The 17,469-nt window shown below is 46.9% G+C and overlaps 1 protein-coding gene across 1 annotated transcript in view; it reads left to right on the top strand.

Annotated features, from left to right (window-relative positions):
• Nucleotides 1-257: 257 nt before the first annotated feature.
• Nucleotides 258-17,469, top strand: part of IWS1 (interacts with SUPT6H, CTD assembly factor 1) — a 63,482-nt gene continuing 46,270 nt past the window's right edge. Inside the window, exon 1 of the mRNA XM_073625780.1 lies at nucleotides 258-441. Within this exon, the coding sequence (XP_073481881.1) occupies nucleotides 408-441 (34 nt within the window). The 5' untranslated portion in view covers nucleotides 258-407. The remainder of the gene's footprint in view (nucleotides 442-17,469) is intronic.

Here is a 17,469-nt window from a genome sequence, read left to right as displayed (position 1 = left end):
AATGACACCGAACAAGTGCCTGTGTTTTACGTTACACAACCACTGGAGGTGTTTTAGCCTTCTATACCTACCGTAGGAACTAACATTACAAAAGAAAACAATGAATGGCGGCCCACGTCTCTACTTTCTGCTGCGACCAAAGAAGAACGTCTGCTCACAATCTCCACACACTGTACACACGACGCCTCTCCCATTCCCGCCACCATGTAAGGGGTCACGTGACAGCCGTGTTACGCAGCGAGTCGGCTTCTTCCTCTCTGGTGACCCTGGCGTTGTGGATTCTAGTGCGCATGCGTAACCCGGTGAGTTGCGGCCTGGTGGTTTGTCTGCGGGGCCGCGCTGCCGGTAAGGGGGGGAAGTGCGGAGGCCCATTGTAAGTGGCGTTTGGAATTGTGAGAAGCCGAGCCATGGAAGCGGACTATTACAGCCCCGAACACTCAGGTAAGGGGGAGGCGGGACCATGAAGCACCATAGTGCAGCGTGTTGTCTGCTCTGGGTCCCATATGTAACCAGGCCTGTGAGGCTGATACCGGCTCTCCCCCTATAGAGGTGAAAGCTGTGCTCCTCTGTTTATCCCCCGCACAGTGCTGGGGCCAGGTGTAGTCAGTACACAGGTAGGTGAGTATGTGATCTCTACACTCATTGTGTTAAATGGCAGAGCTGACCATTACATGGGACTTGGCTGGACCTTTAAGGGCCCATTTACATCAGATGTATTTAAATCAAACACGTATGCAAGGGAAAAAAAAATTCTGCATTGCACATGAACACGCACAAAAACAACCTAAAGAAAAAGAAAATGTTCTGAAAACGTGTGAATGCAGAGATTGTGTTGTAAAGGAGTCCCATTGTACAAGCCTGGAGTGTGGAATCCCCCCTTATCTCAGACCGTCCTTATCTCAGAGGAGCCCTGTGCTTCATCTGGGGAATGATTGGCCAGTTGTGTGTGTGCTACCTTTTTTTTTTTTTTTTTTTTTTTTTACCCAGCTATGATTTCTGTGATTGTGTGTTTTTTTTTTTTTTTTTTTTTTTTTTTTTTTTTTTTTGTTCTTTAGAATTGTAGATTGTGGCTTTATCTGCCTGCCTCTCCTCCCCAGCCAATCAGAGGAAGCCTTGTGTTCATAAAAATACAAGGCTTCATGTGAACGGCTGAGCAGCACTCGGCCTGACTCCGTTTTGTTCCAGGAATGGAATGGGAAGTTCCCCTACCGCTGCCTGAACACAGCACTGTATATAGCAGATGCTATATCTAGTTTATACAGCGCTGACAGCAGCCGCATCATTCAGTAAAAGTAATAGTTTGTTTTGGGTCAGCTTGGTCTAAACTTATAGAAGTGGAGTTTGGCCTTAAAGCAGTAGTAAGCCACTAGGTGTGTCGTGTTTTTTTTTTTTTTTTTTTTTTGGGGGGGGGGGGTGGGTCCTGAAAGGTAATGTCATAATGCGCTAGTATGCATCACTTACTAGCACATTATGTGAAACTTACCTGAACACACTTACCTGTCACTGCTTCAGGCGGCTTCTATCTTCACCCGGTCTTGCTTCTGGGTCCGCGGACTCCGGCTGTGTGAAAGGCCAGAGCCGCGATGACGTCACTCCCGCACGTGCGGGCAACCATTCCTTCAGAGCGACAGTGATGTCAGCTGCTTATACAGTAAATGTCTCCTAAATGGTGCACGTTTAGGAGATATTTACAGTACCTATAGGTAAGCCTTGTTAGAGACTTACCTATAGGTACAAGTCAGAGATGGGAGTTTACTCCCACTTTACAGGGTTAGCTCACCTTTACAGAATAAATGTAAAGGTGAACGAACACGGGATACCCTCAGCACCACTCCCGGTCTCCGCTGTACTTCCATGGTTGCCGAGCAGTCAGCAGTTATGTCATCTCTCGCTGCCCGCCCACATGTGGAAGTTTACCCGCTTGGACGCAGCTGGGGAGAGGCTGCCAGAAGTAGTTTAAGTAGTGACAAGCTGCATATGGGTAACAGTGGCAAGTGACGTGCTGAATCTGGTGGAATGGTGGCATGCTGCACCTGGTGGCAGTTGATGGTGATGTACAGAATTTTGGCACCCAATATTAGCTATCAGATTTAAAGGCGGCCGAAAAATCAGTATTAGTCCTGAAAAAATGTATATTGATCGACCCCCTAATTGATATGTTTATATATTGTGCTCTAAAAGCATATAAATGCAGGGTTGACATCCCCCCCCCCCCCAATTACTTACCCAAACCTGATCACGAGCCAGCGATGTGCACAAGAGCAGCTGCTCTCCCTGGTTTCTGCCTCCTCATTGGCTCTCGCTGCTGTCAATCACAGCCAGGATGCAAGACTGAGCCATGCACTGTGTCCCAAGCAGCCTGCTATGGGGGCACTCAGCAGGGGGGAGGTGCCCAGGGTGCCAGCGAGGGATCAGAGAAAAGGAAAAACCATTACACAGAGCAGGTAAGTATAACATGTTTTTTATTTTTAAAGTATAAAAATTGTAGGTTTAATATCACTTTGCACACCTTTTTGTGTTTGTGGACATGGAATATATTCATCTTATTTAACCTCTTGCTGACCAGTCGCTGCCGATATACGGCAACAGGGTGGCTCTATTGCGTGAATCGCCGTACCGGTGCGGTGGTTCGTTTAAGAGATATATAACAGGCGCGCGATCAGGAACAGCGATCTCTCTGTACCGACTGTCAGTTCCCCACAGTTAGAAACGCCTCCTTAGGAAACACTTAACCCCTTGAATGCCCCCTAGTGTTAACCCTTTCCCTGCCAGTGTCATTTATACAGTAATCAGCGCATTTTAATGGCACTGATCGCTGTATAAATGTCACTGGTCCCAAAAAAGTGTCTGAACTGTGCCGCAATCCCGCTAAAAAATCGATGCTCACCGCTATTACTAGTAAAAAAATAATAATAAAAATGCCATAAATCTTTCCCCTATTTTGTAGACGTTATAACTTTTGCGCAAACCAATCAATATACACTTATTGCAATTTATTTATTTTTCTACCAAAAATATGTAGTAGAATACATATTAGCCTAAACTGATGAAGACTTTTTTTCTTTTATAAATATATATATATTATAGCAAAAAGTAAAACATTATTTTTTTTCACAATTGTCGGTTTTTTTTTTTTTTTGTTTATAGCGCAAAAATAAAAACCGCAGAGGTGATACCCCCAAAAGAAAGCTCTATTTGTGGGGGAAAAAAGGACATTTTGTTTGGGTACAGCGTCGCACAACTGCACAATTGTCAGTTAAAGTGACGCAGTGCCGTATTGCAAAAAATGGCCTGGTCATTAAGGGGGTAAATCCACCTTTTGCAAAAGATAAATGCACCCATATTTGCAGAAAAAAAAGATCATTTCAGAACTTTTTTCACCTTCAATGTGCATACAAAAACACACACTGGTCAGAGGTTCAGTACATAACTGTAGGTGCTTGCCACCACTAATAGCACATGTATGAAGAAAGGGAATGGCCGCACACTGCAATAAGATGAATGCTTGTCAAATTCTTTATTGTCACCGTGTGTCAGACAGATATAACAGGAACAGAGTTGAAGTGTTTCACACGAAAATACCGTGTGAACAAGCACAGTATGTTTGTGTGAAACGCGTCAACTCTGTTCCTTTTTATATTTGTCTGGCATGGTGACAATAAGGAATTTTCGACAAGCATTCATCTTATTGTGGTGTGCGGCCGTTCCCTTTCCCTGTACAACTCAGTTGAAAACTGAAATCTTTTAGGGGAGGGAGTAAAAATAAAAAACTAAAATAATGTGGCTAAATAAAGTGTGCACACCCTCTTATAACTGGGGATGTAGCTGTGTTCAGAATTAAGCAATCACACTCAAACTCATGTTAAATAGGAGTCAGTACACACCTGCCATCATTTAAAGTGCCTCTGATTAACCCCAAATAAAGTTCAACTGTTCTAGTAGGTCTTTCCTGACATTTTCTTAGTCACATCCTACAGCAAAAGCCATGGTCCACAGAGAGCTTCCAAAGCATCAGAGGTATCTTATTGTTAAAAAGTATCAGTCAAGAGAAGGGTACAAAACAATTTCCAAGGCCATGGAACACAGTGAAGACAGTCATCATCAAGTGGAGAAAATACGGCACAACAGTGACATTACCAAGAACTAGACGTCCCTCTAAAATTAATGAATAGACGAGAAGAAAACTGGTCAGGGAGGCTGCCAAGAGGCCTACAGCAACATTAAAGGAGCTTCAGGAATATCTGGCAAGTTCTGGCTTAGTGGTACATGTGACAACATTCTCCTGTATTTTTCATATGTCTGAGCTATGGGGTAGAGTGGCAAGACGGAAGCCTTTTCTTACAAAGAAAAACATCCAAGCCTGGCAAAGTTTAGCAAAAACGCATCTGAAGTCTCCCAAAAGCATGTGTTATGGTCTGATGAAACCAAGGTTGAACTTTTTGGCCATAATTCCAAAAGATATGTTTGGCGCAAAAACACTGCACATCACCAAAAGAATACCATAGTGAAGCATGGTGGTGGTAGCATCATACTTCGGGACTGTTTTTCTTCAGCTGGAACAGGGGCCTTAGTCAAGGTAGAGGGAATTATGAACAGTTCCAAACACCAGTCAATACTGGCACAAAACCTTCTGGCTTCTACTAGAAAGCTGACAATGAAGAGGAACTTCATCTTTTCAGCATGATGACCCAAAGCATATATCCAAATCAACAAAGGAATGGCTTCACCAGAAGAACATTAAAGTTTTGAAATGGACCAGCCCGACCCCAGACCTGAATCCGATTGAAAATCTCAGGTGATCTGAAGAGGGCTGTGCACAAAAGATGCCCTCGCAATCTGACTGATTTGACGTGTTTTTTTTTTTTTGTAAAGAGTGAGCAAATATTGGCAAGTCGAGATAGTTTTAAGGGTGTGCACGCTTATGCAACCATATTATTTTAGTGTTTTTTTTTTTTTTTTTTTTTACTTCCCTTCACCTAAGACCCCTTTCACACTGGGGCAGTTTTCAGACGCTTTTGCGCTGAAAAAAAGCTTTCGCTCAGCACCTGAAAACAGCTTCCCATTCATTCCAGTGCGACTTTTCACACTCGGGCTGTGCGCTTGCGGGACGTCCTGCAAGCAGCATTTTTGAGTCGGGATGGGAGCGCTATATTTAGCGCTCCCAAAACGTCCTGCCCATTGGAATGAATGGGCAGCGGCAGAAAATCGTTTTGAAAGCGCAGCAAAATGGGAGTTTTTAACCCTTTTTTTGGGGTTAAAACCGCCCTGCTAGCAGCTGAAAAGCCGACCAGATCAACGTGGCCTTGTGTTTTGGATCGTTGTCATGTTGGAATGTCCAAGTACGTCTCGTGTAGCTTCCTGGCTGATGAATGCAAATGTTTCTCCAGTATTTTTTGATAACGTACTGCATTCATCTTGCCATCAATTTTGACAATTTCCTGTGCCCTTTGTAGCTCACACATCCCCAGAACATCAGCGATCCACCTCCGTGTTTCACAGTAGGAATGGTTTACCTTTCATCATAGGCCTTGTTGACTTCTCTCCAAATGTAGCGTTTATGGTTGTGGGCTGCAGGCTGTGGTCACAATTGGGATCTATACCAATATCGTTATGGCCTATGTGGGGAACGTGTGCCAATATGAGAGGAAAGTTGGGGAGGCACTCTCCCGGGGGGGTTACCTTGTGGGCGCGCTCCCGAGTCCGGCATTCGGCGTCCAGGCCGAGTCATTGGATTTGATTGACAGCAGTGGGAGCCAATGGCTGCTCTATCAATCTATCCCATCAGTAGCCGAGAACCCCCTAGCAGAAAGACGACGCATCCCCGTGGGACAAGATTTACAACATCCCTACCCGCCTATAATCATATGACGTCCACAGATGGGATCTCCCATCCTGGGTGGACGTCATGACGACCTCGGGTTCCCGGCCGCCGTGTTGCTCGGGACACGGTGCGTGTGCTCGGCGGCCGCGATTGCCCGTTGGCCGGACCGTGTATCTGTGTGTGTAAACACACAGATCCACGTCCTGTCAGTTCAGAGGAGAGCGATCTGTGTTCCCAGAACAGCGGAACACTGATCGGTCTCCTCCCCTTGTGCGTCCTCTCCCACTACAGTTAGAAGCATTCCCTAGGAAACACATTTAACCCCTCCCCGCCCCCTAGTGGTTAACCCCTTCACTGCCTGTCACATTTACACAGTAATCAATGCAATTTTATAGCATTGATCACTGTATAATTGTGAATGGTCCCAAAAATGTTTTATAGACGCTATAACTTTTGCGCAAACCAATCAATATACGCTTATTGCGATTTTTTTTTTTTTTTTTTTTTTTTTTTACCAAAAATATGTAGAAGAATACGTATCGGCCTAAACTGAGGAAAAAATTAGTTTTTTTTTTTTTTTTTTAAATTGGGATATTTATTATAGCAAAAAGTAAAAAATATTGTGTGGTTTTTTTTTTTTTTTTTTTTTTTTTCAAAATTGTCGCTCTTCTTTTATTTATAGCGCAAAAAATAAAAACCGCAGAAAAGAAAGCTCTATTTCTGGGGAAAAAAAGGATGTCAATTTTGTTTGGGTACAACGCCGCACGACTGCGCAATTGTCGTTTAAAGTGCGACAGCGCTGAAAACTAAAAATTGGTCTGGGAAGGAAGGGGGTGAAAATGCCCGGTATTGAACCGGTTAAGGGTTCAGATAAGTGAAACGGGGGGGGGGCTGGTCACTGACAGGTGTTTTTTCACCTTAATGCATAGGATGCATTAAGGTGAAAAAACACAAACCTTTACAACCCCCCTTAAAGCAACACCAACAGGAAATAGTCAGATTATGTTCTGCCTGCCATGCGTAGCCGTGAGCTCCATCAGGAGTAGTCCCAGCCACGCACAGCATGCATGAGTCCAGCTGTGACCCCAATCAAGGGGACGAAGCAGGGATTCAAAGTCATCTCTTAACGAAGAGAGGGGGCTGCAAGAGTGTATCCTGCCAGTCTCTTGGGGTAGGTGGGCATGGAGACGAACCAGAAGGAGAACGTTCACATTTTCTTTTGCGTCTAGCGGGCAACCAGGGTTGGGGGAGCTGAATGATGGGGGATTCCGGAGATCCTCGCCAGTCCAAGAAAGTCAACTGGATCCAGCCCAAGAGTAGACAAAAATTGCAGAAGGTCATCTTTAGTGCGTAGCGTAACCTGTCTGCCATCTTTGGTCACCTGAAGATAACAGGTAAAACCCCTATGGAAGGTCAGGCCTGCCTCTTGGACGGTGGCCAGCAGGGGGCGAAGTGCCCTGCGCTGCATAAGAGTGTGCCTGGATATATCCTGGTAAAAGACAAGGCGTGCCCCATCAAAATCAAAGTGAGGATTTCCACGCATTTTCTGCATAATGCGATCTTTAAGCGTATATTTGTATAGCTTATAGATGACATCTCTAGGATTATCCACATCTTGAGAAGAAGGTCTGAGTGCCCTGTGGGCATGATCTATCTCAATGGAAGCTGTTGCAGGTAACTTGAACATTTCTCAGAATAGGCCCACTAGCGTAGGGATGATATCTCTAGGAGCCGTGGCTTCTGGCAGGCCATGAATGCAAATATTCACCAGCCGGTTGCGGTTCTCAAAATCATTTAGCTAAAGCAGTAAAGCCTCAATTTTCTGATCCTGGGTAATGCATCTAGTCTGAAGCATAGAAATGGCAAGCAATACCTCATCAAATCATTGTTCAAGTGTTTCCAGCCTAGTCCCCAATCGAGTGGTGAGCTGTGCTAAGTCCTCCTTAAAAGCTTTTTCCACCCTGGTATTAAACCTCTCAAGGTCCTCCTGGGTGGGGAGAGACCAGATGTGGCGCTTACTGTCTCCAACCTGCAAGAGGTCTGCTATGTCGGGGCCCCTGTTATGTGGAGCCAGGGGTGGCTGGGGGGACAGTCACTCGCCGACCTTGGGGATGGTATTGGGGATGCCGCAATCCTCTGGAGCTGGGCCACGGTGTGTTGTGGGGCCTTCGCTGCCTTTGAGACCTCCGGCGCCATCTTGGAGGCCTCATGTCCCGACCTGTGGGACCTGGGGAAGAAAGTCTCCAGCTGTCCCTGCCGAGATCGGTCAGCCTTCAGTGGCTGGGAGGATGTCTGCTGCCTCTAGGACATGGTAGGTGCTGTTTGGGAGTGAAATCTCCCCTGGATGCTGAAAGTTAAGCAGTGGTGGACACGGAGCTGAGGAGATGCACATCCTCACGCCTCCGTAGCCAGGACACACCCTTCCCACACTACTCTTCGTCAAACAGAAGCCATGTGTACAAGGCTTAAAGCGGAGTTCCACACAAAAATGGAACTTCCGCTTTTCGGAACCCTCCCCCCCTCCGGTGTCACATTTGGCACCTTTCAGGGGGGAGGGGGGGTGCAGATACCTGTCTAAGACAGGTATTTGCACCCACTTCCGGCATAGACTTCCATGGGAGTCTACGCCTCTTCCCGTCCCCACCGCGCTGTCTCCTGGGAACACACAGCTCCCAGGAGAGAGCGGGGACCATTTGGGACGCTCAGCGCGACTCGCGCATGCGCAGTAGGGAAGTGAAGCCGCAACGCTTCACTTCCTGATTCCCTCACCTAGGATGACGGCGGCAGCTGCCGAGAACCGAGCGGGTTCTCGGCGTCCCCTGCTGACATCGCTGGACCCTGGGACAGAAAAGTGACCATGTATTAAAAGTCAGCAGCTGCAGTATTTGTAGCTGCTGGCTTTTAATATTTTTTTTTTTTGGCGGTGTGGGTGGACCCCCGCTTTAAGAGCAAAACCTAACATTATATATTTTCATTTGAATATATTTTTGAAGATTTGGGAGAGATTACTTCTGCATATGCATTTTTCCTTTTAATATGCTTGGTTTGAGTTGTGAAACGTTTATTTTTAACAGCAGTTGCTAATTCTTGAACTAATTGTATAGCAGCTTTACTTATTTGGGTGTTGGCTTAGTGGGATTTGCTTCTTGGGTCTACCACTTAATATCAGTGTGAGCATATATGCCATTTGGGGTGCACTCTTGTTTTGTTTAAATGTCACACTGAAGTGTGATGTAGCACAGCTTTATCTGAGGGAGGTTTGGTGATAGTGGATTTCTCTGACTCAGGGTGGATAAAAATCAACAAATACTGCAGCTGCTGACTTTTAACCACCTCAATACAGTGCACTTACACCCCCTTCCTGCCCAGACCAATTTTCAGCTTTCAGCGCTCTCACATTTTGAATGACAATTACTCAGTCGTGCAACACTGTACCCATATGAAATTTGCGTCCTTTTTTTCACACAAATAGAGCTTTCTTTTGGTGGTATTTAATCACTAGTGGGTTTTTTATTTTTTGTGCTATAAATTAAAAAAGACCGTAAATTTTGTGAAAAAAATGCCTTTTTCTTTGTTTCTGTCATAAAATTTTGCAAATTAGTAATTTTTCTTCATAAATTTTGGCCAAAATTTATACTGCTACATAGCTTTGGTAAAAATAACCCAAATTAGTGTAAATTATTTGATCTTTGTGAAAGTTATAGAGTCTACAAACTATGGTGCCAATCACTGAAAATTGATCACATCTGATCACACAGATGTAGTGATGGTCTATCTCAGGGGTGTCCAATCTTTTTTCCAAGAGGGCCAGATTTGATGAATAGAACATGCTTGAGGGCCGACCATTTTGCCTGACATTCTTAAACCATTAAAATTTGGTCTAAGTGTGTCCATCCGAGCACTAATACACGGCCCAACAAGAATTCTCTTGCCTTTGTGCTGTGTGTGGTGAATAGATGAGCTTGGGCGTGTTATTTGGATATACCGGATTTAATCTGCTTATAACATGCACCTTCACTTTAAAAATGAAGTTTCAGGAAAAAAAATCTTAAATTTTAAATAAAGAACTGTGAAGCAAAATAAGGGTCAGTGCCCATCAATGCAGCCTAATCAGTGCCCATCTGCGGCCCCCACTCCATTGCCATGAATGTGGCCCCCACTGTATTGACATGAATGCAGCCCCCACCGTATTGACATGAATGCAGCCCCCACCGTATTGACATGAATGCAGCCCCCACCGTATTGACATGAATGCAGCCCCCACCACATTCACATGAATGCAGCCCCCACCGTATTGACATGAATGCAGCCCCCACCGTATTGACATGAATGCAGCCCCCACCACATTCACATGAATGCAGCCCCCACCGTATTGACATGAATGCAGCCCCCACCGTATTGACATGAATGCAGCCCCCACCGTATTGACATGAATGCAGCCCCCACCGTATTGACATGAATGCAGCCCCCACCGTATTGACATGAATGCAGCCCCCACCACATTCACATGAATGCAGCCCCCACCGTATTGACATGAATGCAGCCCCCACCGTATTGACATGAATGCAGCCCCCACCGTATTGACATGAATGCAGCCCCCACCGTATTGACATGAATGCAGCCCCCACCACATTCACATGAATGCAGCCCCCACCACATTCACATGAATGCAGCCCCCACATTGACATGAATGCAGCCCCCACCACATTCACATGAATGCAGCCCCCACCGTATTGACATGAATGCAGCCCCCACCGTATTGACATGAATGCAGCCCCCACCGTATTGACATGAATGCAGCCCCCACCGTATTGACATGAATGCAGCCCCCACCACATTCACATGAATGCAGCCCCCACCACATTGACATAAATACGGCAGCCCCCACCACATTGACATGAATGCAGACTCACCATTGCTGTCAGTGCAGCCTGATTCATGTCCATCTGCAGCCTTGAAGGAGACAGGGAGGGGGCGGGACGAGCGCCAACAGATATACAGGAGAAATTCCTGTTTACACGGCGGCCTCTTTAATTGAAAGTCCCGCCTCCTATGATGGACAAAACAATTGTCCAATGGCAGCGCAGGAGACGGGACTTCCTTTTACACAGGACGCCGTGTAAACAGGAAATTCTCCTGTATCCTGTACGGCGCTTGTCCCGCCCCCTCCAAGGCAGCCAGCATATCTATCTTTTATGGCCCCCGGCGCTCGGGGATTCGTTGGGGGCCACAAAAGATATATATGTCAAAATTACCAGGCGGGCCGTCCGAAACCGGTCCGCGGGCCGCGATTGGCCCGCGGGCCGGACTTTGGACATGCCTGGTCTATCTCATTTCTTGGTACACTAACAAGTCAGAAAAGTACAAATACCCCCTAAATGACCCCTTTTTAGAAAGTAGACATTCCAAGGTATTAAGTAAGTAGCATGGTGAATTTTTTTAAGTTGTAATTTTTTCCCACAATTCTTTGCAAAATGAAGATTTTTTTATTTTTTTATTTTTTTTAATTGTTTTACAAAATTGTCATATTAACAGGTTATTTCTCTCTCAGAGCATATGCATACAACAAATTACACCCCAAAATACATTCTGCTACTCTTCCTGAGTATGGCGATACCACATGTGTGAGACTTTTACACAGCCTGGCCACATACAAAGGCCGAACATTGAAGTAGCATCTTCATGCGTTCTACGAGCCTAAATGACACATCTCATTTCTCAACCACCATTTACACTTTTGAAGGCCCTGGAGCACCAGGACAATAGAATTGCCCCCAAACTGACCCCATTTTGGAAAGCAAACACCCCAACGTATAATCTATGAGGCATAATGAGTCTTTTGAACGGTTCATTTTTTTCCAGAAGTTTTTGGAAAATGTGGAAAAAAATGAAAACACATTTTTTTTTTTTTACACAAAGTTGTCCATTTATCAGATATTTCCAACACATAGCATGTACGTAGCAAAGATGACACCCCAAAATACATTCTGCTGCTACTCCTGAGTATGGCAATACCACATGTGTGAGACTTTTACACAGCCTGGCCACATACAGAGGCCCAACATCAAAGTAGCACCATCAGGCGTTCTAGGAGCATAAATGACATATATAATTTCCTGGCAACCTATCATTTTTGAAAACCCTTCATATTTCTAACACATAGCATGCACATACCAAGAATTACAATCCAAAATAAATTCTATTGCAGAAAGGGTAAAAAAAAAAGCATTACCTGTGCTTTTAGTAGTATCCACAGAGGAGAGCACTGGTCCAGGCAGCAGGCAGGGAGGTGCTTAGCGGCAGCAATATTAACTATCCAGGCAGCAGGCAGGAATATTGTCTATAGTCGGCACAGCACAGTCCATAGAAATTGTCCAGGCAGAGACAGCCAGCACAGCCATAATATTGGTCCTGGTACACTATTAACTGCAGACACTCATTATTGTACCGCGACAGGCATGGGCATGGTGGCAGTAAGTCAGCAGCAGGCTGAGGGCCACAATCAGGTAAGACCTGGGCACAGGGGCACAGGGGTAGAGGCTTCGACCCACCCAAATCTCTATGAAGACTCCAGACCCTAATTCCGAAACCCGGAGAAAACAAAAATAATTGTTTTCTCCAACCGGAAAAACAATTCTGGAGCCCCTCACATATGTGAGACCCCTGTGTACTACAGTAGCAGGTCAACAGATCAGTCCAAGCGGTAGGCAAAAGCATAGTCCATAAAACAGGCCAGGGTCGGTTCACATGTAAGCAGTCCAAGCGGTAGGCAGTAGAGTAGTTGATAAAACAGGCCAGGGTCAGTTCACGTGGAGGCAGTCCAAACGGTAGGCAGAGGCATAGTCACAAAACAGGCCAGGGTCAGTTCACATGGAAGGCAGTGGCATGGTTATTTGGGAAAGAATGGAAAATGGTCAGCACAGATGATGAAAATGGGGAAATGGTTAAAAATATGGGCTAATATTTTATGGATGTGTGATAAATTTGGAAGCATTCACCAATGCAAAGGCCAGGTTGGGAGGGACACTGGGGACAATGGTAGCTGGTATCTCTTCTAAATCCTCTTTTGGTGCACATGCGACATTTTTTTTGCCGTCTTCGGCCTGAAGATGGTGGAATGCTGAAGAGGAAGTGGCGCTCATGGAGTCGGCAAACAGCCTCAGAGCGAAGGTCTTCTTGGGGGGGTCTTTGGTGATAGATGAGGGACGTGACAACTTCTATGAATTTTAGGAAGGGGGCGGGGCTTTCAATGGATTTGGTGTAGACTACGTAGGAATTGTAAATGGCCAAATGGATGAGATAAATTGCTACCTTCTTATACCAGAATCGGGACCTCCTGATTGACAAATAGGGCTGAATCATTTGATCGTTAAAATCTACCCCCCCCCCCCCATGTAGAGATTATAATCTTGGACACATGTTGGCTTTTCAATGGGACCTTGTCTTCTTTGTACCACAATTGCAGTGTCTTCATGGATGGTGGACATCATGTGCACGTCCCTCTTATCCTTCCACCTCAAGGCCAGCACTTCGTTGCATCTCAATGATGCTCTTTCCCCCCTTCGCAGCTTTTTGTTCACTAAAGATTGTGGGAAGCCCTTTCTATTTTTTCTGGAGGTTCCACAGGCCAGGGTTTTTGCGATGTATAAGTGTTTGAAAAGGGGCAGGCTGGTGTAAAAGTTGTCAACGTAAATGTGATATCCTTTGTTTAGAAGTGGGTATGCCAGGTCCCATACAATCTTTCCAGTTGTGCCCATGTAGGCCGGGGGGGCTGGAGCTGGGAATCTTTTCCTTCATATATGCGGAATGCATACAAATATCCCGTGGCTCTCTCACATAGCTTGTATAACTTTACTCCGTATCTGGCCCTTTTGCTAGGAATATACCACTTTATTCCTAGCCGGCCTGAAAAGGGTACCAGGGACTCATCGACACAAATTTTCTGATCGGGGACATAGAGTTCTGCAAATTGTTGAGAAAAGAAATTTATCAGTGGGCGAATCTTGTATAACTTGTCGTAATTTGGATGATTGTGGGGAGGGCACTGGGTGTTGTCGCTGAAGTGAAGAAAGCGCATTATCATCTTGTATCGGGACCTGGACAATTAGGGCAGAATAAATGGGCATATTGTGGATGGGGTGGGTGGACCAATAGGCATGTCCTTCATTTTTTTTTGTAATCCCCATGTTTAGGGTGAGGCCCATAAACATTTTGAACTCCTCCAAATTCAGATCTCTCCACTCAAAAGGACGGGCATAGGATGATTGGGGGTTGTTGGGAATATATTGCTGGGCATACAAATTTGTCTGGTCCACAATAAATTGCAGCATAGTGTCTGGCAAATACATATGAAAGAAATCAATCTCTGAGAAATTTTGGGTGTTGGTCTGCACACCTGGCAGTGCTGTGAACGGGAGAATAATTGGCGATGCCGAGTTGGAAGGCAGCCATATTGGGTTGGCAAGACCATCTGGCATGTATGTAGAGGCCCTGGCTCTTGGGGGGTGTGACACTCCAGTAGTTGGATTGGAATTTCCTGTGCTGGTACTCAGGCGTGATGTGGCTGGACTGGTACTGGGTCTGGGCATTTGTTCCTGGGGCCTATCGCCGGCGGCAGCGCTGGTACTGGGCAATTGTTCCCGGGGCCTAACGCTGGTGGCAGCGCTGGTACTGGGCCTGGGAATTTGTTCCTGGGGCCTATTGGTGTTGGCAGCGCTGGTACTGGGCATTTGTTTCTGGGGCCTAACGCTTGCGGCAGCGCTGGTACTGGGCCTGGGAATTTGTTCCTGGGGCCTATTGGTGGTGGCAGCGCTGGTACTGGGCCTGGGAATATAATCCTGGTTTCCAGAGTGCCGTGCCCTTTTGGGAGGGACCCATTCTTCCTCCGAATCATTTGTCGATTCACTATTTGGTTCAAATGCCGAACTTGAATCAGGATCCAAATTGGAATCTGATGAGAACTCCCCGTTGCTCTCATCGGTCATGGAGAGGATCTGGAACGCCTCCTCACTGCTGAATACTCTTTTGGACATGACGCGGTGTGACAGGTGGCAGGTGACGGTCACTGATGGGCTGTGCGATAGGTGGCAGCTGACGTTCACTGATCGGTGATGACAGTGTGACAGGCGATGGTCACTGATGGGTGACAGGCCACGGACACTTTCTGGTGATGGGTGACGGTCACTAAAAGGTGACAGGTGATGGCTGACGGTCACTGATGGGTGACAGGTGATGGGTAACGGGTGATGGCTGGCGGTCACTGATGGGTGACGGCTGGCGGTCACTGATGGGTGACGGGTGATGGCTGGCGGTCACTGACGGGTGACAGGTGCACCGCTGATGGTCACTGATTTGTGACGGGTGACAGGAGCACCGCTGGCGGTCGCTGACAGGTGACGGCTGGCGGTCGCTGACGGGTGACGGCTGGCGGTCGCTGACGGCTGGCGGTCGCTGACGGGTGACGGCTGGCGGTCGCTGACGGGTGACGGCTGGCGGTCGCTGTCGGGTGACGGCTGGCGGTCGCTGTCGGGTGACGGCTGGCGGTCGCTGTCGGGTGACGGCTGGCGGTCGCTGACGGGTGACGGCTGACGGGTGACGGCTGGCGGTCGCTGACGGGTGACGGCTGCACCGCTGATGGTCACTGATTTGTGACGGGTGACAGGAGCACCGCTGGCGGTCACTGATGGGTGACGGGTGATGGCTGGCGGTCACTGATGGGTGGCGGCTGGCGGTCACTGATGGGTGGCGGCTGGCGGTCACTGATGGGTGGCGGCTGGCGGTCACTGATGGGTGGCGGCTGGCGGTCACTGATGGGTGGCGGCTGGCGGTCACTGATGGGTGGCGGCTGGCGGTCACTGATGGGTGGCGGCTGGCGGTCGGTGACGGCTGGCGGTCACTGATGGGTGATGGCTGACGGGTGACAGGTGCCCCGCTGATGGTCACTGATTTGTGACGGGTGACAGGTGCACTGCTGACGGTCACTGATGGCAGTCCCTTATGTGACAGGTGCACTTTATTGGGTGACACTGGTGACTGTTGGGTGACAGATGACAATTGGGGGGGCGATGGGACAGGTGTGGTGTTGGTGCAGACACTACAGAACACAGATTGGTAACTCACTGCTTCTGGCTCTTCTCTCCTCACACTGGAAACGGTGTGTGAGGAGAGAAGAGCTGGTAACAGCTAGTTACCGCTCTGTGTTTACATTTATGATCGGCTGTGAATGGATCACAGCCGATCACGTGGGTAAACAGCCAGCCAACGGCTGTTTACCGGCGTCGGTGACGAGTAGTGTTTCCGGGAACACTCCGTCACCGACGTGCACAATGGGATGGACCTATCTGTGATGAAGTCACGGCCGATCACGTGGTAAACAGCCATGTCCAATGGCTGTTCACCCCCCTCGGTGGCGAGCGGTGTCTCCGTGACACGCCGCCACCGAAGGAACAGGGATGCGCGCGCACGATCGCGCGCATTCCCTGTTTAAATAGGAGGACGTCATATGACGCCCACCCGCAACGAGAGCCGCGACGCCTGGCCAACAATTGACGGCCGGCAGGCGGTTAATATATGGACACTTACCTGTCCAGGGAGCCCGCAATGTCGGTAGCCGAAGCCAATCTGTTCGTCGGCTCTCTTCTGCCGCCGTCGCCATCCTCTGTAAGGGAACCAGGAGGTGAAGCCGCCTGGTTCCCTACTGCGCATGTGCGAGTCACGCTGCGCGTCCTCACTGGTCCCTGCTGTCTTCTGGGACCTGTGTGTCTCCCAGAAGACAGCGGTATTAGACAGGTATCTGCTCCCTCCTCCCCCCTGAAAGGTGCCAAATGTGACACTGGAGGAGGGGGAGGATTCCAAAAAGTGGAAGTTCCATTTTTGGGTGGAACTCTACTTTAAGGACCGAGCCTCTTTCTGAGTTTTGTTGTTTACAAGTTAAAAACAGTTTTTTTTTTTTTTTACAATGTTTATACTTAAGTTCCACTGCTAAAGAATGTTGTGATTCTTGGCAGACTGGCTCTTTTTTTTTTCCTTTCTTTTGATAGCTGTCAGCTTCAGCAGAGCAGAGAGAACTCTATGCATAGAAAGAATCAGGAAATACTTTGTCAAGATCGCAAGGGGGGGAAAAAAATTGCGATAACGATTCATCGTGCAGCTCTACTCAGAACCCCCAAACATATATATATATATATATATATATATATATATATATATATATATATATATATATATATATATATATATATATATATATATAATTTTTTTTTTTTTTTTTTTTTTTTTTTTTTTTCTAACAACCTAGAGAATAAAATGGCAGTTGTTGCAATACTTTCACACCATATTTGCACAGCGGTCTTACAAGAGCACTTTTTTGGAAAAAATACTTTTTTTTAATTAAAAAATAAGACCACAGTAAAGTTAGCCCATTTTTTTTTATATTGTGAGAGATGTTATGCCGAGCAAATTGATACCCAACATGTCGCACTTCAAAATTGCGCCTGCTCGTGGAATGGCAACAAGCTTTTACCCTTAATCTCCATAGGTGACATTTAAAAAAATTCTACAGGTTGCATGTTTTGAGTTACAGAGGAGGTCTAGGGCTAGAATTATTGCTCTCACTCTACCGATCATGCCAATACCTCACATGTGTGGTT

Source organism: Aquarana catesbeiana, linkage group LG04, assembly GCF_042186555.1.
Source record: "Aquarana catesbeiana isolate 2022-GZ linkage group LG04, ASM4218655v1, whole genome shotgun sequence".
Classification (NCBI taxonomy): domain Eukaryota; kingdom Metazoa; phylum Chordata; class Amphibia; order Anura; family Ranidae; genus Aquarana; species Aquarana catesbeiana.
This window is presented reverse-complemented; position numbering and strand designations above follow the sequence as displayed.